This window comes from Megalops cyprinoides, chromosome 16, assembly GCF_013368585.1.
Source record: "Megalops cyprinoides isolate fMegCyp1 chromosome 16, fMegCyp1.pri, whole genome shotgun sequence".
Lineage (NCBI taxonomy): Eukaryota > Metazoa > Chordata > Actinopteri > Elopiformes > Megalopidae > Megalops > Megalops cyprinoides.
This window is the reverse complement of record NC_050598.1, coordinates 20035983-20059648: the sequence shown is the minus strand read 5'-3', so window position 1 is coordinate 20059648 and position 23666 is coordinate 20035983. Positions and strand designations below refer to the sequence as shown.

Sequence of the window (23666 nt, the reverse complement as noted above, 5' to 3'; positions counted from 1 at the left end):
CCGCTAGTGTGTAGATATTCAATTAGTACATTATAACCACACAGGCTTCAAAGATTAGGTCTTACTGTTATTTCATTAAATCATATCTTTCTGATGCTTTTAGAATGAATATTAAACACAGCTATGCTACCAGTATTTTGAATGTTAATTCCACCCTTCGGAGGGATAGTCTCACGTCATTGCCACATTTATAGGTAACGTGACTAGTGCAGTACTATTCATTTTATTCCCTGCTCTCTTTGGTGGGTTATTCTTTTCTTTATTACAGCAACAACCCTCATAAAAAACACACCGTTGTACATTTATCAGTGAATCCCTTACAAAAGATAACCATGTCAGCCTTTTATCAGTTTACTCAAATGCAGTTTGGTAACACTGTGACTTATTCCTGTAAATTCATCTTGTCACATCAGCCAAATGCATAAATTGCCAAGGAATATTATATTCGCTTAAGGTATGTATCATTTTTACATTTTAATCTGCAGTCAATATTTTGCACTTATACCCTAGCAACAATTCAATGCTCCAAGAACGTCACAATAAGTCCATTTTTTTTTACTCATTTCTGATGAAAAAAATGGCCTCCAGTGCTTTTTCCATTTTATCTGGAGTGTAACAAATCCAGACTGGCAAAGCCAACTGGACAGATGGTTTTACAGCTGAATTGATGAAACCATAAAGGATAAAGGGAAACATGGTTACGGTTCTCTTCCCTCGGTGTTCAGATCACAAATGAGGTAACAATGAAACGCGTTTGCATGGCTTTGTAAGATTGTTCTGCAAGAAACTGAAAAGGTAAACCCTGTGTGAAGAACAATTGAGTGATTGCTCAGAAAATTATGACCCAAATTTAAAAAGTTGTGGAGGGGATAGATTGAAGAGATGTCATAAATCTTAGAATTCTATGAATAGGTTTTATTTTTTCCAATTACATTTTGGCTGGGAAACAACAGCACATGACTTTCTGGGTGACCCTTGTTCAAAGAAAAACAAACTGATAGTCAGATGAAATGAACAGACCTGTGTTGTAGTGCTTGGTGCAGTACCGCAAGTCCTTCTCTTCTTTCAGTATAAACTGAGGTAATGTCAGGTCGTCCGCTACCTGCACCGCTCCTTTCTCATCCCACTCGAATATGAGGTCGTTCATAGTGTAGCCGACTACAGGAGAACAACAGGTTTCAGTCAGTATTAAACATCAGAAATATACGGCATTACTGATGCAAATAGCACCACTTCAGTATCACTTCAGAGACCACAATGTTAAGTATGTGTTTGACTCATCTGTTTTTGGAGATATATTGTGAAATATTATTTTCATGTGTCACACTGTCATTACCTGGTCATGAGAGAGCCTAAGTTTAGCATTCTGCCAATTACGCCATTCCGTGTGCTGTCATGTAACCGTTAAATGTCAAATAACTTTCGAAAGAGAGCCGCTCATTCCTGAGACGGCTGCCAGACATACCAGGGAAAGGGATGGTGTTGAATGCTTGCAAACAAGCGTGAGCTCAGTGACTAAGGACTAATGCGGGATTCTAGAAGAGCTAAGAAGAAAGTGGCTGAGGCTAGCTGAGGCCACTCCCGGCTGACTGACGCATCTGCTTGAAGGCACACTTATATTATTGCCCTCTTCATCATCCCATTTTCCAGACCAGCTCCACATCCATCTCTTTGCCATAAAATAAATAATCTCCTTCCAGCTTTAAGGATAATGGAATACTCACAGCTCTCCAGCTGCATTATACAGGTCTGCACGTCCATAGGGAAATTCTTCAGGTCCATGGGGCAGGCTAGAACCAGTGTTATTCTGGGTAAAAAAAAAAATACCAAAAGAACAAAACAAGTTTTGGAGTCTGTTGCAGGCTAAAGGTTTACAGGCTTATCAGAATCTTCACAGATCCCATTATTTCAGGGTGCAAATACATGCCCTGACATTACGTACAGGGCACATTTATCTTAGATTTCAATGAGGCAGAAAATATATTAAGGACACAATATAACAGGTAGAGGCTTTTTTTTGTTACAGCCCTATGAAAATCCAGAGAGATGATGTATACATACATACATGTATGTATGCAGATGACATTACTTAAGAGTAATATATTTATTTAAGCGCAGCAGGGTTATGGGTTATCTGGTAAAAATAAAATAAGAACTCATGTTGCACTTTAGAAACAGATCACAGAATTACAATCACATTTTTAAGCTCATTGTGCACGTCTATATTTTCTGCATCCTCAAAGATAGTGGATTAAACAGCTCAGAAAAAAATACTCTCGACTATATTTACCAGAAAATATCCATGACCTTTGGCCTCTTGATTTCATGAAAGCTTTTGAAATACGAGGCTTCCAGAATAACAAGAATGAAGTATGAAGAAAAATGACACCATTTCAAACCACTGTCCTTGTTATGATTATAAAATAAAAAGAAAAAAACTGTTCATATAAATATCATTGCATATTCTTCTTCATATTATTATTATTATTATTATTATAATCGGCTAACAGTCAATATCAGCACTCTCATGTGCTTGAGAGATTTAAATCCCTGCAGAGTAGACCAAACTCAGCACCTACAGTTTTTCAATGGACCTGAGTATATTCAGGAAGTCCATGATTTGGCCTGAGTAGATCTAAGCATTAAAAAAAACAAAACAAAACAAAACCCTATTATTAAAGATTAAAATACTGCCTTCCACAACAACCCTGTCTCTTTGTTCAGGTATGTTTCTTATCATTTCTGTTTAATACAAAGGCATAATCTTCACGGGGAAGTGAGGATTTAATAAAAATTAAATGGTCTGAACCCTTGTTTATCATCCGCCATTCTTAATACCGAACACAAATGACACTAATTACTAAAACTCCTCACTTAACCAACATATAGAAGAATTAAAAAAAAAGATTTAATTTAATTTAATAATTATTAATGATTATAAAAAATAATTATAAAAGATATTAATTATCAAATAAATCACCAAATTCATTGATAGGAATCACAACTGGAATAAATTAAAAGGGTTTACTGAGCAGTTACACTAAGACAAAGACAAAATTCAGAGTTTGGGCTACAGACCTGTTCCACTACCTTAACAGACACTAAATTACATAAAGACATTAACAAAACAAGAACATGGATGGATCACGGAATGGATGAATGAATGTGTGAAGAGAAAATTACCCAAGCCAATTGTTTACCTCTCTCAAAGAAGAACACCAGAAGCACTCACAATAGCAGCAAAACTCCAAAAGGAAAAATCCAAAAGGTTGCCAGAGAAACTGAGCAGATTGGATGGAGCACAAGCAAAAACTGAGCCAAGCTGTGCAGACAAAAACTGAGCCACGGACTGGATGACTGAGCGTATGACTGAGCATTGAGGCCTGTTCTAGGCCTGACTTAAGAAGAAGCTCTCTCCACCTCCCTGACCCACGCATAATTACTTTTATGGTGGGCAAGTGCCTGGAAGTTTCTTCTGGACTTAATTTTGTGCTTTCAATCCAAACATCTGGAAATACCAGATATAGTTTTGAGATTCTCATTTTTACATTCAGCTCTTCATGAGCATCGCAATGACACCAAACATTAATAGGCATGGGTTGGGAGGAGAGAGTTGGCTGAGAGGAACTGGCAAAATGGTGGTTTTTGCTGCTATATTGAGAAATACACATATTATCTCATGGTATTGGGTTTTCCACATTTTTTCCATTACATGAGGGTACAATTAATTGTGTGGTATAAGTGTAAGTTATCCGAACATGTAGATACACACAACGAAACACACAAACACACACACGCTGATTGTGCTCAGGAAGGGGAGAAGGGGAGAGAAGGCAACCCCCTGCAGTTGTGGTCTATCTGGATGTTACTCTTTTTAAGAAGTAAGATTGGCTGAAAAGGCAGAGTTCTTTAATATTATATTAGAAGTATTTGCACCTGAACCTCTTTCCAATTAAACCAAACATGACTGTGGCCACCATGTAGCAAAGGATTCTACATCTGAGGGGCAGATTAATACCAATAAACAAAGCGGTCGTACCACACCCTACTTCCGCTTTTATCTGGCAAAAATCAAATATGAGTCCAAACAGTCAATCATTAGTTTGAGGTTTTAAGTATCTGACTGGGTTTTAGGTAACTTTTTGAAATCTTAAAGCAATGCTTGCTTATTTTAAGTAGGTATGTGAACTGTGGTAACTGATTTAGGGGTATTTATGTGGTAGGCCATCTGCCCTCTTGCCTGCCATGTGTGTGTATTTGTTGACTCATCTTATCTGCCCTTGGTCTGGTCCTGAGTAATGAAAGGAATCATGAAAACCCAGACCAAGGCAAAGAATCATAAAATGCATGGTAATCTCCTGACAATCTGTTAGGGAACCTGTGAAAATGTCAGAAGCAGACATGCAAACTGAGACAAACAAATGCACCAACAAGCAAATGCATCAAAGGCAGCAGATCTATATGATAAACAACATTAAGTGCTTGTGAAGGAGAACCTTCATCACCTCTCCCCTAGAATCCAAAGGCTAATTGTTAATTGATTGTGTGCACCTGTGTTACTTTGCATGAGGACCAGCCTATTGGGTAACAAGCCACACCTTGCTGATTGAAGCCTGATTGAATACAGGTGTGGCTGAGGAGCTAAGAAGGCCTACTTTGTCCCAGCTGTTGGCCTGCACAGGCTGGTTTCTTTGTCTGTTTGGTTTTAATATAAATTATTAGTTTTTAACCTTTTGTTCTTTTTTACTCATTTATGAGAGAAGTATTGGTCAGCTTCTCTACACTGCTTCTCAGACATGTATGACTATGATTTACTAGATACTATAAAATACATTGCCCATCTATTTACCAAGCATATTCAAAAATAAATACATGCACAAAATATTTCTGATGAATCAGTTCTTGGCTCTTTCTAAGCAACATGTTTTCTACATTTAAGAAACACATCGGCAATGGGCAGTGAGACCTTTTTTTGTCTAAATGAAATTATTTGATTGGCTCTGGCATCCCAGGAGGTCAAGATAAGTGAAGTCAAAACCGATGGTCTAATAAGAAACTGTTTTTAATAGTTGTGAAGATGTTTTACTTGAGTCTGGAGTGTATAATGAGAGCTATGATTACTAAAAGGGAATGGTAAGGTTATATTCAAAAGTATGAAATGAGGTTCCAGCCAACTCCTTTCACATCATAATATTAGTTGTAAAAAATATTCTGCTGTGAAGCCATGCAATATTCATAATATATGCTGAATCTTGCTTGCCTACACTGTAGACTACTTTAGTTTTAATGAAACCTCTCCATACCATCATTTACATTCAGCTACAGGCAAACATTTCTTTCCACATCCTCAGGAAAGATTTAAGTGTGCTGATTCAATTTTACTTACACGCATTGCTCTGATAGTATTGCTCAGCCAAGGCCAGATAAAAGTGTTATTTATAAGCAATTTCCTATCAAACAGGATACTGTAGCCAGATCTACAAGGTCCATGTGATGGTATCACGAAAAAAAGAAAGACACAGTATTTTCCCCTTTTGCTGTTTACTTCATTCCATTTAGCTGTCAGTGTACACTGATTCCATCAAGCTCAGATGGACCAGATAGAGGAGGGATATTGGCTTGGTATGATATTAAGTAAATGATACCTGCCAGGGAAGACGACTACTTTGTCATACTTATTTATTTGTATTTGTGGATTCAGTATTGATATATATTACCTAGGCATTAAAGTGAACAGCCTTAAACTCTGGAAAAGTGATGCAGAGGCAAAAAAGTGTTAAGATTCTATCAGACTCATAGGGATATGCTGCAACTATTCTTATGTGAACTGAGTCTGATGATAACTCACACTATTAATATCATTAGATTGCATTACATTACATTCATTTAGCAGATGCTCTTCTCCGGAGTGACTTCCAGCACAATAGAATGTAAGTGTATCCATTCAAAGTTGAAATCACAAACTTATTGTCTTAACTTTCATCTAAGGTCTGATTATGTTTCATTATTTTCATTATTATTTCCACTGTGTTATGTTTTGGTGAGAAATGGAGGGTCATCTATTTCCAATGATATAGGTGAAAACACAAATTGAAAGGTGCAATGCCAGTGGGATCCATCAGGGGGCACCTCACCTTATGCTGTACAGGACATTTCCGTTTTTCGAGATCCGCAGCAGCTTGTTGTCTGTGGTGACCCCGTGAAAGTTGGCTCCCTTTTCATTGGCAAAGAACAGATCGGGTTTCCAGATGGAGTCCAACATAGAGGGGTCCAGATCCAGGGAGTCGTCGGGGTACTCGCTGTAGGCCAGCCGAGGGTCGTTCCACTGCTGTCTCAGGAAGATGTTCACTCTGTAGTCCTGTAAGAGGAACCCGCGTTAATTGTAAGAGATCACTCAAGATAGGAATAGGGGCCATGCAGATTGGTTCAGATATGTGTTTTCCTTCCTTGGCGTTACTCTAACAAGATTTAGATGTGGTGACGTGTAGAATTATATCAGTTATCCCGTAGATAACAGACTTATGTCAAGATTACGTTCAACTGCCATAAAGTGAGTAAAACATACACCACAGTTTACTGGATGCTGCTATCAGTTGCAGTATCTGTTCTTGTAGTCAAATCGATGCGATGACTTTTTCCCCTGTTCGGTAACTAAAGTGCAGACAGGGTATAATCTTGGAGTGTGTTCTGCCGTTCTGCCATTTGGCATGGACCCAGCAAAATTTTCTTAACCACAGCAAAGTAAGGAGATCTTGATGGATTTGTAATTTAAAAAATATGTTTCTTTCTGATTTGCTGAATTTGATGTGCTACCCAGTTGACAGTTGAGGAATCAACAGTTTCATCACCTGTCCCTTAGTGGACAAATTATTGGTGTTTTTAAGGTTTTTGTTGGTGATTTCTATATTTAATCACATGGACTATTAGTGCCATCAATTCTTCACAAGGTTGACTGTGCATTTGTGCAGCAGTGTACTGAAAACAGACAATAACAATGAGTTTTCAGAACATATAGTTCCCATTGAAAATATTACATTGGTGTATTACATTGGCTAATTGGCAGTACATTACATTGGCAAATGATGCACTCCAGTTCCTTAATACGACTTATGTCACCCACTTATAGGATTTCTTCCAGTTTACAACTAGACAAATAGACAACTATAAAATATCTCTTTAAAAATGTTACTTCAGGAAGAGTCCCCAAGGATAAAATCCATTCCTTGAGTTTATATTTAATATTTGCTATGTGCAAGCAAACTTGTAACAAGAAGGTTGCCGGTTTCATCTCCCAGGTGTCCTCTCCTGTGTGGTACCTAAACTGAATCAGTAAAATATCCAGCTACATAAAATGGAGATTAATATGAAAAAATTCAAGTAAACATAGATGCCCTGAATGACGTTGTTCTCTAAGAAAATAAATAAAGCAATTATGTGTTGAAATATTATAGTAGCTGGTCAGCTCTATAAAACATTGCATTGATAGGACTGTGGCACTCAACCACGCATTTCTGCCAAAGTGTAAATTCTTCAAGAGCGTATACATACAATGGCATCCATTAGCAAAGGTCATTAAACTGTCATAACATGGCATGGACTAACAGATGAGCAGAATGAAAATGGGGCAAGTGACCTTTGCAGTGGCAATGAGCCACTCCATTACCTAGACCTTCTCTGGAGGTTGTCCCAAGACGAACTGCTTATCTCAAAATACACAGCAATGGGAGATGCATTTACTATAGTGAGTAGCTTATTTCAAAATTGCCCACAATTCTGTATTGCATTATTGCAATTTAGAGTCTCTGGTAATATACCATCCCAGGGATACTGCAGTCATTTTCACAAAGACTGTGCTTTGTAGACTCCCCTGATTTTATTAGCATATAGCGCCTATGTTTACATTGTGCCATGAAAGTGTACTAACGCATTTACAAAGCTCTAAAAGCCCAGTAATTCTAAATAAATACATTAATAGCTAAAGGAATCATACCGAGATTATAAATGGTGCTGCAAAGTAATGCATTACATGACAGAAATATTCCCAAATGTTGGTGCAGAAAATGCTAGACAGAAGGTAATAAGCCAGACTTCTCTTCAGACACGGTTCTCTGAACCATGTGGTAAATAATTAATACACTGTATATGACCTTAGAATTAGGAATCTCTGTATTTAATCCACACACAGCCTTTCTGCATTGGCCATCCACCATACTTCCAGTTCAGCTGAAGCAAAGAGGATGCTGTTGCAGCCTTAAGAGTTACACTCAACCTAAATTTCTTCTGTAAATATCCACCTACAGTGGACTCCAAAACACCTAGGTTTGGGCTGGGATATTAGCCACTCAAGAAGAGTAAATGGATCATATAAAATGAAGAAAAAAGTAGCTAAAAATTACTCAGAGATGTAAATATTAAAATCTACGATGTGAAAAGGCAACACAAAAACAACCAAACGAAAAAAAACACTGTATATGTATATGACTGTATATGTATGTGACTGTATATGGGCTCTGTAGAAATGTTTATTCCAGAAAACAGTATTTTTAAGTAAATTATTTATAAAAGTAATGTGTACAACTGCTTTCTTCTTGCTCTTTATAATCCGTTTACTTATGAAGATTTATTCCCGTTTTTATTTTGAAGATAGACAGAAATAAGAAAATTACTTTTACACTATACAGAAACAAAACAGTGGGTAAGTGCATAAGCAGTAATGTATTATTATCCAGTGTAAAATACTCTGTAAACTGAGGGTGGGAAAAAACTTAACTCAAAACATGGTGTTGTGGCAAACAAAGCAATTTAAAATGGGACCAGCTGCATGCTTTCAGTGTGCAATCATCTAGGATGCAATTACTGAGTCGAGTGTATATTGCAGGGAAACATGTCAAATGTCAGTTATGTAAGTAAATATACTGTAAAAATATAAGCAAGAATATAAAATCAACAAATATAATATCAATAACAATACACATTGTGAGTGCTTTCCCTTCTATAGTCTATGGATGGCTAGAAAAATACTTATCAACAAACAGGCATTAAAACAGCCTGTTAGGGTTTGCTAGAAATCATAGAGTAGTCGATGTCTTACATTCATCAGCACCAAAAAAAAAAAAAAAAAATGTGCCTCATATTTCTTGATGTGATTTTCCAGGCTGAGGGGGCTGATTTATAACAATGGCTCATAATGTGATTCAAGCCCAAGGCCAGACTCACTCCTGACTGCGACGGATTTAAAAAGTTTTGCCTGTTCCCATGACTTGGGCGCAACGAACTCCGGTGAAAAATGGCGGGGCTGGGGATTGATGCGCTGCGGCCTCCTCTCGAAAATGAAAGACCCGGGCCAGCTAATTGAACAGCCGTTCCCTCCGCTCCCCTGGGCCTCGTCTCTTTAAAACAGGGTAAACAATTAGGATGGCGAGGCGGGGCCACAGGGACTGCAGGTCCCGATAGTAGACCGATCCCCGTCGGATCTCCCCCCCTCGTGTGAAACATTGTTCTCAGCAGTGCTATAAACAGTAAAGATTTATTGACGCCATTTCTCGCTGCTGTCTTCCCCTCTCCCCTATCTCTCCCCTTGTTTTCGGTGTTGACGAGAGTGCGAGCAAGCCGGATCAATTCCACTGGTTGTAGCGGGGAAAAAGAGTGGAAAATGTGGCATTAGTTCTGCATGAGGTGGTTCTGCCGGCCGCAGCAGTTCGAGGACAGCTCTGTTGATGTGCGAGGCCGATGGCCGTGCATGTGTATAGGGGCCATCCTTTCACCTTCATTTGGTTAACGCTCCTTACAGCCTTTTAAGATGCTGTCATTAGGGCAGTCATATGCTCACGTGGAGGTGAGGACAGTGATCTTGCTTTTTTATAACACATCATCAAGTGTCCGTCTCCCCTGAGCGGCTCTCACCATTTGGCAAGGCAAAGTACCTGAGCGAACCGGCAGCATCGATCCATTGAATGATGATTTAATATCTTCCCATCTCTGGACAATCTTGTAGGTAAAACCACTCACAGAATCACAAGCTTTAACAGCAGCATACTGACAACACTACAGTAGCATCACAGGAGCACTGCTGGTGCGTTCTGAAAAGATGTGTCTTGCAAAGTGTCTTGCAAGAAGCAGTTGTTCAGCACTGTATCTACACTGGAAGCCTCTAAAACACTCAATTAAAATGTTTTAATAACAAATGAACCAGGAATTAAAGCGTAGAAGCACTACTCCCCTAGCACAAATGAGGAATTAAAGGGCATTTTTGTATCACAGAGTTTTTTTTCTAACAAAAGTGTTTTACTAAATGCTACTCATTAAAATGAAATGGATAATTGGGAGAGGTGACTGGGGGTCAATGCAAAATGTCATGGACAGTGCCTGGGATATCATATTGATTATAATGCATCAGTAATTTGCAGCAACATTTCTGGGGAAGAGGAGTCAAATGAAAAATCTGGACCGTGACCTTCAAATCACCAACACTACTGTACAAATCATGGAAAACTACTGTTCCATTTCTAATGTCTATTTATACCACAGAAACATCAAAATGTAGCCCAGAGACTGTGAACCAACTACATTCGAAATGGACCCACTTCACTGGACCCATTGACTTCAAAGCTTTAAACTAAGCAATGTTGTTACATCTGTATGTTTTCAATGTATGTCCTTATTGCTAGATTAATTCATTAATAAGGTGGATACTAATTGTCAGTTTTAGAAATTATGTCAATTAGCATTGACCATTCAACTATTATAGAAAAAGAATATTTATTCTACACGAAACTAAGAACACATGCTCTCTTTTAACAGAAAGACTGAAAAGTTTGAGTAGTTTGACTCACCATGGTAGTTTCAGCGATGGAACCAAAACTGTTAATGAAGATGTTACAGGTTACGTTCACAGGGGGACCTGCAAAAACACACACAAAAAACACACAGAAACAAAAATTAGTAACAGTTAATATTATTAAAAGTGGTCCAGACTTAATCTATCAGCAATGTGCTCTGTTCTTAGCACTGAACAACATACCTAAGCAAGTGTTACACTTTCTTTTTCTTGTACATTTCAGTGACTGCCAAACTCAAAGTTCTGTAAGAAACAAACAAAAAACAACCAACGAACAAAAAAGCAATTTGCTACTCAAGGTTAAGAACAAAGCACACTGAAGTTAGATTCAGTCTAAGCGAATGTGTTTCTGGTTTATCATTGCACATAAAACATTTAACATTTAGACATGAAAATAGAATCCACTTATAGACATAGTGATGTAATGAATAGAGAATAAAATAACCAGTTTTTACCCAGATATCTCAGTGATACTATGTTTGTTCCTGTGGAATTCCATATTCATTTGTGAAACACAGTATTTACAGCAATTTTATCACTTCATTAAAAACATTGCGGTTTAACATTTTAAGTAAGGGGTGATAGATAACTACTAGTATATGGAGTTATTTAAAATTCTATAATCTGGAGACTGGCAACTGTTTTCCAAATGTTCTCATCAATTGGAAAAACACTCAAGTCAGTCAAGGTGGTCTCAAGATGAGCGTCTCAAGGTTAGATTAAATAATTATGGATTAGTATGACTTTCCAGTCATGGAGTCTAAATTAGATGGTAAAAGAAAGGAAAATGTGATTACTCTTGAGGCAAAAACTGACTTTAAATAAATCTGAGAAGTCAGCTATATGAAAAATACATTTGTTTATCCTTGTCAAAAGTAACCATAACATCGTGGCAGAAATGCCACACTATGCAGGGTATTCTAGTCATAATGGTAAGGTACAATTACATTTAATATAATTATAAAGACAATTTGTTTCAATAATATAAATACATAAATGCAAATAATAAAAAGTAACACGTTCATGTAAAAAAAAACTGCCATTGAAATGGAAAAGGTAGCAAAGAAACACACTCTCATTTCCTCACAAATGCAATAGAATCATGTATAATATGCCTCTAAAAGGAAACCATACCAATTAAACTTCTCATCTCCCCAGTTTATATTTTCCTCTGTGCAACTTGGAAGTGTATTGGCTGGGCAATGTTGAAAGGCCTTGAATGTCACAGCGGATCCCCAGTCCTTCTGGGGACTCTAGATTGTGCATACCCTATTTTACAGCACCATGGCCAATGAGGACACCACATTTGTAATTCATTGGAGGCAGATACACAGATCACAGCAGACTGCTTAATGAGAGCTATGGGATTGGAGATATACTGCAGCATTAACTTGATCAGTCCTTAGAACACATTTCTATGGCAGTAAGAAAATCCTCAATACAAAGTCACTATCAGTGACTACATCAGTGCTAAAAGACATTTTCGTGTTCCTTTACAATTAACATATAAGGAGAGAGATTAATCAAAAATGGTATCCTATCAAAATATTAGGCTGATTTAAATTCTGTTCTGTGTGTATCTGCAGTAAAGAGATATAGTTTATATATGTATGTAATAATATTTCAAACAATTCTTACATATATTGCATTATACCATAAGAGGAAAAATCAAAGGCTGTTACCCTAAGCAAATGGGACTTTGTGCATTGCTATTCAGCCCAGCAATGTTAACATCTTTCCCTTCAGAGGACAACGGGTAAGTGAATGTAGTAATTTGTCTTTTCCTGACATTCCATGCAGTGTGTGACGCACAGCCAGAGAAATCAAATGTCCTCTCGGCCACTGCGGTACACTTCCTGTCCTCGCAAAAGGAGGAGGACAGTGTATGAAAAAAAAAGCAGAAAGAAAAAGCAAAGATGACTGAGCTCATTAGCTGCCATAGCGGGATGACTCACCACACAGATACATCAGCTTTACTATGTTTATGCCAAACAGTCTACGGCCGGGAAAACAAAGCCGTCATGAAAGGATACAACGTGTCACAAAAATGGGATCACAACGGTTATGAAATCTCTGCTCATCTGTCCCAGCGAATCATATCTTAGGCTCTTTGTCATACCGCTACTCAAATAAAAGAGCACTAATAAGTCTTAGTCTGATAAATTGCTGCTAATAAAGCATTATATCAGTGCCGAACTTCTGAGGAGCAGAGTGGGTGTTACAGCAAGAGCATAATTAAGCATGAATGAGTACCCATAAAAATACTAGTCAGATAAAAAATACAAAGAAATAATAATGTAAATATGAAATTCACAACTATGAATAACAACAACATGAAATTTGAGAATGATTTTGTCATTTTTGTTATGTTCCAAGCTCAAAGATTCAATGACTCAAAGTCTTAATGCAGTCTCAATGAAGTGTAAATATTCCTGTTGTACCACTGAAAAGATGAAAACTGTATTCCTCCTATTATTATTATCATTATTATTGCTGTTGTCATTTAACTGGCGTACGCTGTTATCCAGGGTTTTTTTTCCAAGTCTGTCATACCGACATACAGGTAACTGCCGAAATAAAGGAAACACTTTAGTAGCAGGTGCTACCACACAGGTGTGGTACCTGAGTTAATTAACCAGTTAAAATCCCATCATGCTTAGGGTCATGTATAAAAATGCTTGGCAGGACCAGCTGCCCATTAATTTGGCTACCATGACTAGAAGAAGTGATCTCAGTGTCACTGAGAGAGGGATGATTGTTGGGGCTCGTTTGGTTTCAGTAATGAAAACTGCTCAACTTACTGATGTTTCGCAAGGAACTGTGGCTCAGGTGATACTGACATAGAAGTCTAAGGATAAGACATGATCGACTAGTAGTCGAAAGCGTATACTGCTTGACCATGATGTCTGTACATCAGATGGAAACCAAAACAGAAAAGCAACTCTGAAACAGCTGACTGCAAATATCAACCTACGGTCTGAGGTAGTTTCATCAAGAACAGTCTGTCATGACATTCTCAGAGACTACGGTCAGGTTGCAGCACAAATACCCCTCATTACACCTAAAAATACACATTTGTGAGTGGTGCAAGGAACGCAAGCAGTGGTCTACTCAGCAATGGAAAAATGTCATATGCTCTGATGAGTCATCCTACACCCCGTTCTCAACAAGAGAATGTGTGTATGTGTGGCACTCGCAAAAAAGAAAGCTACAGGCCCGAGTGCTTGTTTCCCATGGTGAAGGGTTCTGGTGGCTCTGTTGTGGTGTGGAGTGCATTCATCTGGCATCGTTTAGATCCACTCAACCCCTTGGAGTGCAAGGTAAATGCCAATAAATACAAAGTCACTGTGAGTGATCAACGTCATCCTGGGGTGAAACATTTCAGTTCAGACGGGAGTGGCCTCTTCCAGGATGACAATGTCCCCGTCCACAGGGTACGAGTGATCACTGAATGGATTAATGACCATGATAACGATGTAAACCATAGCCATGGCCATCTCAGCCACCAGATCTCAACCCAAATAAACACTTATGGGAGATTCTAGAGAGGCACCTGAGACAGCATTTCCACCACCATCAACAAAACACCAGATAATGGGATTTCTCAAGGAAGAATGTTGTCGCATCCCTCCAGTCTAGTTCCAGACACTTGCAGAATCCTCACGGCTTGTGACAGACCAACATCCTACTAAGATTTATTTATGTTGGTGTTTCCTTTATTTTGCCAGTTACCTGTACGTCTTCTATTAATAACGACAATTTATTTAACGTGTGACTTTTATAACAGTGTATTTGCTGGTGGTTGTACCTGTTTTGATTATGTGTTATAGAGCTCTCTTTAATATGGATTAAAGAGCAATAAGTATTTAGCAATAACACTACTTATCAAAGGCAAAACTCCAACAAATAAGTGATTCTTTAATTAGACCTTCTGCCTATTCCTTATTAAAGGTTCCATATTGTGGGTGTTAGTCTAGCACACTGTGCAGCCCCATCTTTATTGTCTTGGTTCAAGTTTACAATTTGATCTGCAGCTTCTCAAAGTGTTGCATTTTAATACCCCCCCCCCCATTTAAATGTGAAGCAGAATCTGATTTATCACCAAATACCTCAAATGCCTTGAGGGGTGTGAGAGAGGGAAATAAGGGGATTCTGTTAAATAAATCAGAAATTAAATTCTATTGAATACATTCACAATACAGCTGCCTTCAGCACAGTCACAATGACTACCAAACATTAAATATTTATGTTGCTTGGTGTACCTATAAGGTAATGCCACAGCCATAACTCATTTTTATTGCACTGTTATATTTTCCACAAAAAATCAGGGAGCTAGAGTTACATTCATATTACACCTGCAAAAAAGTTGTAGAAAGTCATTGTCATATTTGTCCTCACGGAACCCTAAATGCAAGGGTGGACTGGACCTTTATTAGTCTCAGTAACTAAAAATGAGATAGATTCCCAGCTAATGTATGTAAGTGTTAATTAATGTATTTGTTTCCTTACACCAATAACTATTGATATTAATGTGCATTTTAATCAAACAATGATTATGTGCTTTGTACATTATTTATCACAGCATTATTTGTGTCATCTGCCTGCAATTTATTTTTATTAGCCTCTACTTAGCAATAACAATATATGAAAAATCCATTGCATCCATTATTGAGGACAACATTTCAAACAACTCAAAAAAAAAAAAAAAAACAGCCTATGGGCACTGATGCCCAGAATGATTCAGCAATTAAGAAAAAGTTTAGGGGATGCACTGAAAAAAACAAATGTCTATTTTTCTTTTGATTTTTCTTTAGCTTTTTGACATAACCTGAAACAACACACATAAATACAGTTTTTAAACATTATGAGAAACGCTCTTCTCAAGAAACAAAACGTTCTCAGGAACCAAAAGGTCAAAGAGTTGTGCTTGTACCTGTGATTTCCATATGTATTGAAGATAAAAGGTGAAAAGAAGGTACCTGATTAATTTGTATATTTAATTTAATAAATATGTTTCAAACAAATGCTACTTGGTATTCACTTCAAATTTTGTATCTCTATTTTAAAGATGATTTGATTTTTCAGAGTTGGTGTTTCAGCTTATTTGTAAGCAGAGCCACGTGCAGTCGGCCAGGATTTGCTTGTGTACATATTTATTGATTGACTTTTTAAGATGAGCCATGCAAATTATGTGTCATGTCTAAACACGGCATCAGAACAAATTGAAAAAAAGGAGAAAAGACATCTGCAATCTAAAAAGGTCAACAGACGTGTTTGCCTCCTTAGGGATTCCAAAACTGAAAATAACAACAATGTAAGCTTACACAACCTTGCCCTGCACGGATGCAATGTCCATGTCAATATCACACGTTTACACGTCACATTCCTCCATAGGTACAAAATTGTCATAATACTCTATAGCAAATACTAGCTTTCTGCTTCATTCCCAAGAAAGCGTTGCTCTTGGGTATTCTTGCCATTGCTCTGAGTCTTCCAATTTCAGTCATGGATGCACAGGGCCACTAATTATGCAAGGACCCAAGAAATGCACTGAAGAGATTCTCGGAGCCTTACTGCAGTGAGATAGCAGCAGGAAAACCACAGTGCAAACAGAGAAAAACTGAACCAAATGCTGAATCTTCCCTTGCATGTACCTCAACAACAAAAGCACTGTAATTGCTGTATAGCTGAATGTAATGCAGAAGTCTCAAGGGAAGAGAATGTAACTATGCAGTAGAAATAATAATAATAATATGTCAAAAAGACATTAATATAATAATAATATATATTATAATTATATAATAATAATAATAATAATAATAATAATAAATAACATCAAAATCAAATAATGCCTCATGAGAATCATCATTCTTGTAAAGCAAATCACTAGAAAATGTAATCGTTGCTAAAATGCTTTGAAAGAAGCATCAGGCTGTTATTTCCCCAATGCAGTTTCTATATAAAAACTATTTCACACTGATCCAGTCATGCCCATAATGAGCTTGCCCACCAAGGCAAAACAGTTTCTATTCCTTCACAGACTTTAGACAGAGAGAACCACCGAACAACTTTTTCCACCGGCATGCAGGAGCTGAGCAAAGTATATTCAGCAGCTGTGCCGTAGGAATGCATCTCAATACGGGCTGAAAAGCATTAAAATTCCGGAGTGGTGGGAGAGTGGAGGCAAGACTAGTTTGAGCACCTGAATGTGCTGTCTGACAGCTGCGGCAAGAGACACTGAGCTGGCTGTTTCACATTCCTATAAGTAATGGCAGACTGCTAAATTACCAGGCTCCTTTCCCACCCCTCGGGCGAGCTGTGACTGATAGGGTGACATGACAGCCTTGGAGGAGTGTGACTCGAGAAAGACGTAAATCGATACCGGGGCCATGGCATGGAATAGGGAATTGAGAAGAGGTGACTGGGGCTTGATTACACTGGATTAGCTATCAAGGTAGTTTTTGGTTAAAAAAAAGTGCAGTTAAGCATAAAATAAATTAGTCAAAGATATTAACTTTAGCCTGATGACAACATTTGTCCTAACATAAGGAGAAAATGGGGAAAATGTGATAGTTTGTTGTGCGGTCAAATTGATATTGTATAGAAAATACTAATAAGCTGTGAATATAATTCAATATTGCTTACTCTGGAAGAAAGCAATATCAGCTCTATGTTCAAGCTGGACACATTGTTCTATCAAAACCACAACAAAACAGAAAACAGTAAAGCATAGTTAACGAGTACATCTTAAAATATTTCTTTGCTGGTTCCTCTTGGGTGAACTACAAAGCCGGTTGCAGTTGACCTGAATTAGAGGCAAATCAAGGGGTAGATGTCTGTTCAGTTGTACAAAAGTTCCCTTTGTCCATAGAGCATCAAAATGCCATTGAAAAAGGGCCATAAAAACGCCATCAGAATTACATGTAAAGGTTGTATGCAATTATCTGGCATACCTTATCATGCATGCCTACTAGTTAAATGAAACCAAACCCTTCCTTTGTGTAGCCTGCCACCTACTTTAAGTAGCCTACAGTTGTGTGGAAAATATGTCCTAAAACTATTCTAATATTAGCCAAAATTCATAAGTTAAATACATCTTTAAAATTTTATTCTGCAAGAATAACAAAACATTTATCACAGAGGCCACCATATCCACACAAATAACACATTCTGGGTTCAAGTATCACAAGAAAAGCAAATACTACGACTTGGAGTGGAGGCAATTCATAAACATAATCGGCAATTAATTTACAGTTGACAATAGGGTATGTTGTGCTGGAGACAGAAGCATAGCATTCTGTGTTACATGTTGCATATTTCATCACAATGAAAGAATATCAAGCTTTCATGAGGTATAATAGCAGAAGATGCAGCTAAATTGCCAGTTTTTAATTCCTGTTCACAATAAAATTTAACAGCTCTTTTACAGCAAGCCAGCAAGAAGGTTAATATGTGATGTTGGTACAAAAAGCTCTGTGAGCTAAATGACATTTGCTCCAAGAATTGATGTCCCCCATAACTGATGTCCCTTTGAGCACCAATATGGTATAAAGTACGTAAAACTAAAATAACAAATATGTCAGAGAATAAAGTATCTTGCTGAGCAACAGCCATGAGGTGCAGTTCAGTTTATTTGGGCCCATATGTGAAACCTCATAGACATTGACATAATTGCACTGAGAATGCAAATTGAAACAAGTGAACTTAGTTAAAAAGGGAACTGAACTTGCCTTTAGCAATTCTTGCCCACCAGCAAATGTGTAAAGTAGGAAAAGTCATGCATTCGGCTTCAGCAGGAAATTAATTACTCAGAAAGTGCACCAAAATATAGGCAAGATGTCTCACAAACTACAATATTTACCTTCAGTTCAGCTACCTTGTTCTTCATATGTTCCCCATGAAGAAGAAAGTGTCTTCACCACTCTTTTAGTAAAATTATGCTTGTCATTACACGTAATGTATGTGGTGACTATCCTTGTGGCAAACTATCTTTCCTATTCTTTATTGTTTTTATTTTTAAAAATACTGAAAAAAGAGAGAGGTAGGTCATAACAACCTCAAAGAAATCCATAAAGAAATTTAAATTGTACGATCAACATCTATTAGTTTAAAAAAAAAAAAAAAATTATAATTAGGATCATACTAGCTCAACAATCCTAATATTACTGTTATTACAACCACTAATCATTATAATAACAACAGCATTATTTCTGTTCATTTTTAACTGTTTATTCACAACCACTGGATGCCAAAAATGTTATTGGTTAAAATAACTATCATTCTAAGAGGATGCTTTGACTACAAGCAGCGTTAATGACAGTCAAAAAATGGAAACAAATTCGCATAATGGCAGTTTCATATTTCTTGGTGCTTGGACAAAATGTTCTTGGTAGTATCGAAATTAACATTAACAAAATCTGGAGGATGATATACTAACAGAGTAAGTGTTATATTATGGCACAAAATGACTTCTGGAAAATATGTATTACACACACAAACACACACACACACACACACACACACACACATACACACACACACACAGTTAAGAAACAAAACATCATTTAGCCTTAGCTCACACACCATGGCCACTACCTGCCATAAATAATGCTTTCCATTTGCTTTTTTACAGTTCTCACCATTCATTCAATTCCTTCTCTGCTTTTCTTGTGAACAGTATTAGGCATTGTACATTACTAAAAATATTTATACCAGCATGATGGGTCATTTGCTCCCATCAACAATTTAGTCTTCACTCCGCTGTCTGTTTGCTACTGCTATACACCGCTGTGATATGCATGGTGCAAACAGCCACATCATCAAAAACAAGGGTGTCAAACTCAATTCCCAGAGGGCCCTGTATATGCTGGCCTTTGACCCAACGAGGCACAATTATTACTCTGCATCTGTTTTTTATGTTCCTCCTCTCTGATACATCACATTTTAAGATTCTGAGTCTTTCCTTGTCTATTACATTCATTCTTAGCTATAGAGTCTAATAAATCAATGATGATCAGAAGAATAAGGAAGAAGATCAGAAATTAAACTCCCCTCTTTCTGTCTGTTGACCTTGTAATCAGGAGTTCATGAGAAAGGCCCCCTTTGCTTCAACATGTCTTCAAGGCCTCCCACAAGTCAGAGTCAATGTCAAGGACAACTTGCATATTTCATTTTACACATTTTATATGGCAGGCAACAGAACATTTTTCAACTTCTGACTGAAGGGTAGCCTACAGCCCAATGATGTCATTCCTGTTTTTATAAATCTCCACATTAGAAATGTTTGATTAGCAATGCATGACAAAAATAAGATTAAAGAGGGATGCTGTTTAAAGCACAGTTTTACAAGCTTGCTTTAGGTTCAGAAGAAAATGGTGCAGGGAATTCAAAATGTTCCAATATATTTATATTAAAAACCACATTTTACTTAAGGGGAAGAGGAACATATTCAACTATATTCTGGTGTTAGTGCTGATGGTGAGCAATCAGCTGTAAAATATGACATCACCTGAAAGACTGTCAAGCAGCAGTGAATCATTACTCTGCCTGGCAGACACTTACACAGAATGAATGCCAAGGTCACGGTGCGTGGGTTGTTCAGGCTGCTAACAATTGGAAACGTGCATTTTTTGACATTTAAAAAATGTGGCAGCAATAAAACCATTTGAATTAACGACCCTATTTTTAACACTGTTCTATTTTTACACAGATAGCATGAAATCATATCTATATGAATATTTTACATATGTTTTAAACAGCTTCCAGTCAGATTCACTTGTGTTTTCTTCATCGTTACTGTTTACTCGATTGATTTTTGTAATGAGATTGCTTGCTCAATGAACTTCTGTCTCAACAAGCGAATGTCAGCCTGGTAGCAGATGCCAGGATTTTCATTACTAAATTAAATTTCAGCAAAATTTATGAACAAGGTTAAAAGTTATGCTCAAAATGCACTTTTGCGATGTATCGGTGAAGAGATCCGCTTTCGTCAGTAAAAGAAGCTTTAGCAGAACAAAATTAAGTGAGACTATGTTCTTAAATATAGTCCAAAATTTCTTTTCACATGCCTGTCTCAGTAAAATGAAAATGCTGACACTAGACAAATCTTTTGTTATTTTTCCCTATGTTACTGTGCTACCCCCCAAACACCTGCTGTCTCTTCAGGATTACATATACACGTTCTTACTTAAGTACAATTAATATATCAACATATCGTTCAGAGATTTCAATTTTTACACAGTATATATATATATATATATATATATATATATAAGATTTCTTCCTGCTGCACCTGCATACTCCATGATGAATGAAACAAGTACCTTTCTTGTGTGAAGCTTCCGATTTGGAGCCTTGTGGGTCTAATGAAAAAAAGATCATGATTAAAAACATTATATTCTAACAACAAGGACTCATGTTTTGTTTCTCATTGCAGAAACAAAGGAACAAAACACACAAAGAAGCAATGCTATTGTTTTTTTTTTAATACTACACCTGCCAACACTTTGACATCTCTAAGTGTGTGGCAGGAAATATCAGGGGCCAACATACAATAGGCAGGGGCGGCAAGGGAGGGATGCACTTTGTATTTTTTTTTTGTCAACAACGCCAGAGCGGGCAGGAGAGGAGGCGATGCATAGAACTGAAAGGGGAGAGGGATGGGGTTGCAATGCATACTCCGTCACGGGAGGCAAAGGCGGGTTAGCAGAGTGCACTCAGAAATGCAGTATATCAGAGAGAGAGAGAGGGAAAAGAAAATGCAAAGACTACATGTCAAACTGGCTTCACTTAAATCTGCCTGGCGTTGTTCATCTGCCATGTTTCCTTTTTATCTTTTCACAGAAGAGCTGGCAGACAGGGTGACGTGGCCCTGTTGACCACGACCTTTTTCAAGGGCTTGGAAACCGAAAAGATAGGGAATTTCCATACCTCGTGAAATTCGAGTAATGAAACTTCCAATTTGGTTGCAGAGACAAATTATTCAGTCACTGTGCATACAAAGGGAATGGTAACTGGCTCCCGATTGCCAAATATGAGGTAATATTACTGAGATGATAGTACACTTGAACAACTAATACTAAAGAAAACCACTTGGGGGGGAAAGTGGGGTAATTTTTTTTTTAATTTCACCTTTATTTCACATAGCTTTTGTTGAACTTTTGTAGTTTTATCCTAACTCTAAATGGACATAACACTATCAACTTTAATGAAATTCATCCCATTAAACTGAGATCAAATAGCTTGGAACTACCAAAATGCAATGTAAAGCAATGAACAGATACTGGAAAAACCGACAGGAGCCGACACTCTCTTTGGTTGACTTTTATGAAGATATGTATTTATTCATTCTTTTAATGAAAGTAAAAAAAAAAAATCTATCTGGCCATGAACAGGATACAAATGTATCTTGCAATCAATTGTAAATCCAAAGGCAAGCAACAATTGGATAATCTTTAATATGGAAGAACTAGCATCTTCAGAATACAGTATCAAAAAGTATCTTTCAGAGCTGCTTGCATGACTATGACACGTATAACCAGGCTGAAAGGAGGACACCTCTTATGGCAAACAACAAAATCACCATAACTACTGTGAATTATGGTAGGGGTGATGTTTTCGGTTTATGATTTATAGGTACAACTCCTGGAGGCCCTAATTGAGATAGGGGAGCTATGAACTCCAACACTTACCAGAGGAAGTGTTGGAGTTCATGACATCTGGGCCAAAAATTTGGTTCCCTTTGCCAAGAAACTTAAGCTTTTCTGAAAATGGACACTGCAGCATGACAGTGATCCAAAGTATTCAGCCAAATCTGCAAAGATTTTGGTTAACTGAGCACAAAATCAATGTCTGCAACTGGCCATCGTAATTGCCAGAGTTCCAGACAATCCATTATTTAACACTACAAAATTCAGCAAAGTGGTTTACAGATGAAGAGTAAATGATCTGAAGGACCCAGAACAAAACTGCTAGGAGCAATGGTCAAAATGACTTTGCCCTGTGCAATGACATTGAAGTGTAACATTTTTTAAACAGGACATCTGATGCATTTTGTTCCATTTTTGTTGCTTTTATCTGTTTTACATTTAATCAGTGGTTAAAACACATTTGGAGGGTACTATATATAGAGAGAGATAGATAGATAGATAGATAGATAGAGTTGAGTTGGGCTAAGTTATATGGATTGCATTTCACACTGTCCAAATGGTAGCAAAGTTACAGTACACAATGGTTGTATTTATTTTGTTATTCCTTTCATCAGGGCTCTCTAAATTACTGTAATTTAAGGGTTCTCTAAATCATTAATGCAAATTAAACAATATATTAATGTAATTTATTCCTGGTTATGAACAGTATACAGTTTAATTTAGCTCCGTTGAGATACATTGCATTTAATATGTTTATTTCAATATTTGACAGTGTTGACACACATTTAGTGGCTGAGTCAGTCTTGAGAGACACACATGTAAAACCTACTTTAAGCACTTCCAAGAAGAGTTGCACATCTCAGTTATCATTAAGCAAATTCAGACTTGGGCCACTTAAGCTCCTATGTAGGAGAAGTACATTTAGGGTGGAATTTGCACAAAATGAGGATGTGTTTCATCAATTAGCAACATGAATTTTGACTTGACATTTAAGTCTTTTCTCTCCACAACCCTCCTGCGCACAAAGGCATTCATGTGTAACAACAACAATGTTGGTAATTAGACAGGTTACACGCAGCAAAAATAAACATATAAACCAGTTTCTATTTGACAAATATTAAGTTTTACATTTTAATTCACTCCATTTGATAACCTCAAACAACTGTCGATGAAATCTTAAA

The 23666-nt window shown here is 37.3% G+C and overlaps 1 protein-coding gene across 2 annotated transcripts in view; it reads right to left on the bottom strand.

The window, feature by feature from the left end:
• glra1 (glycine receptor, alpha 1) overlaps positions 1-23666 on the bottom strand; it is a 51203-nt gene that overhangs the window by 13835 nt on the left and 13702 nt on the right. The window contains exons 3-7 of one of the 2 annotated variants that reach the window (XM_036548081.1): positions 21160-21198; positions 10833-10900; positions 6135-6358; positions 1725-1807; positions 1021-1158 (exon numbers count right to left, since the gene is read on the bottom strand). In XM_036548081.1, coding sequence (XP_036403974.1) covers positions 1021-1158; positions 1725-1807; positions 6135-6358; positions 10833-10900; positions 21160-21198 — 552 coding nt within the window. The remainder of the gene's footprint in view (positions 1-1020; positions 1159-1724; positions 1808-6134; positions 6359-10832; positions 10901-21159; positions 21199-23666) is intronic. The other variant, XM_036548080.1, reaches the window with a different exon arrangement.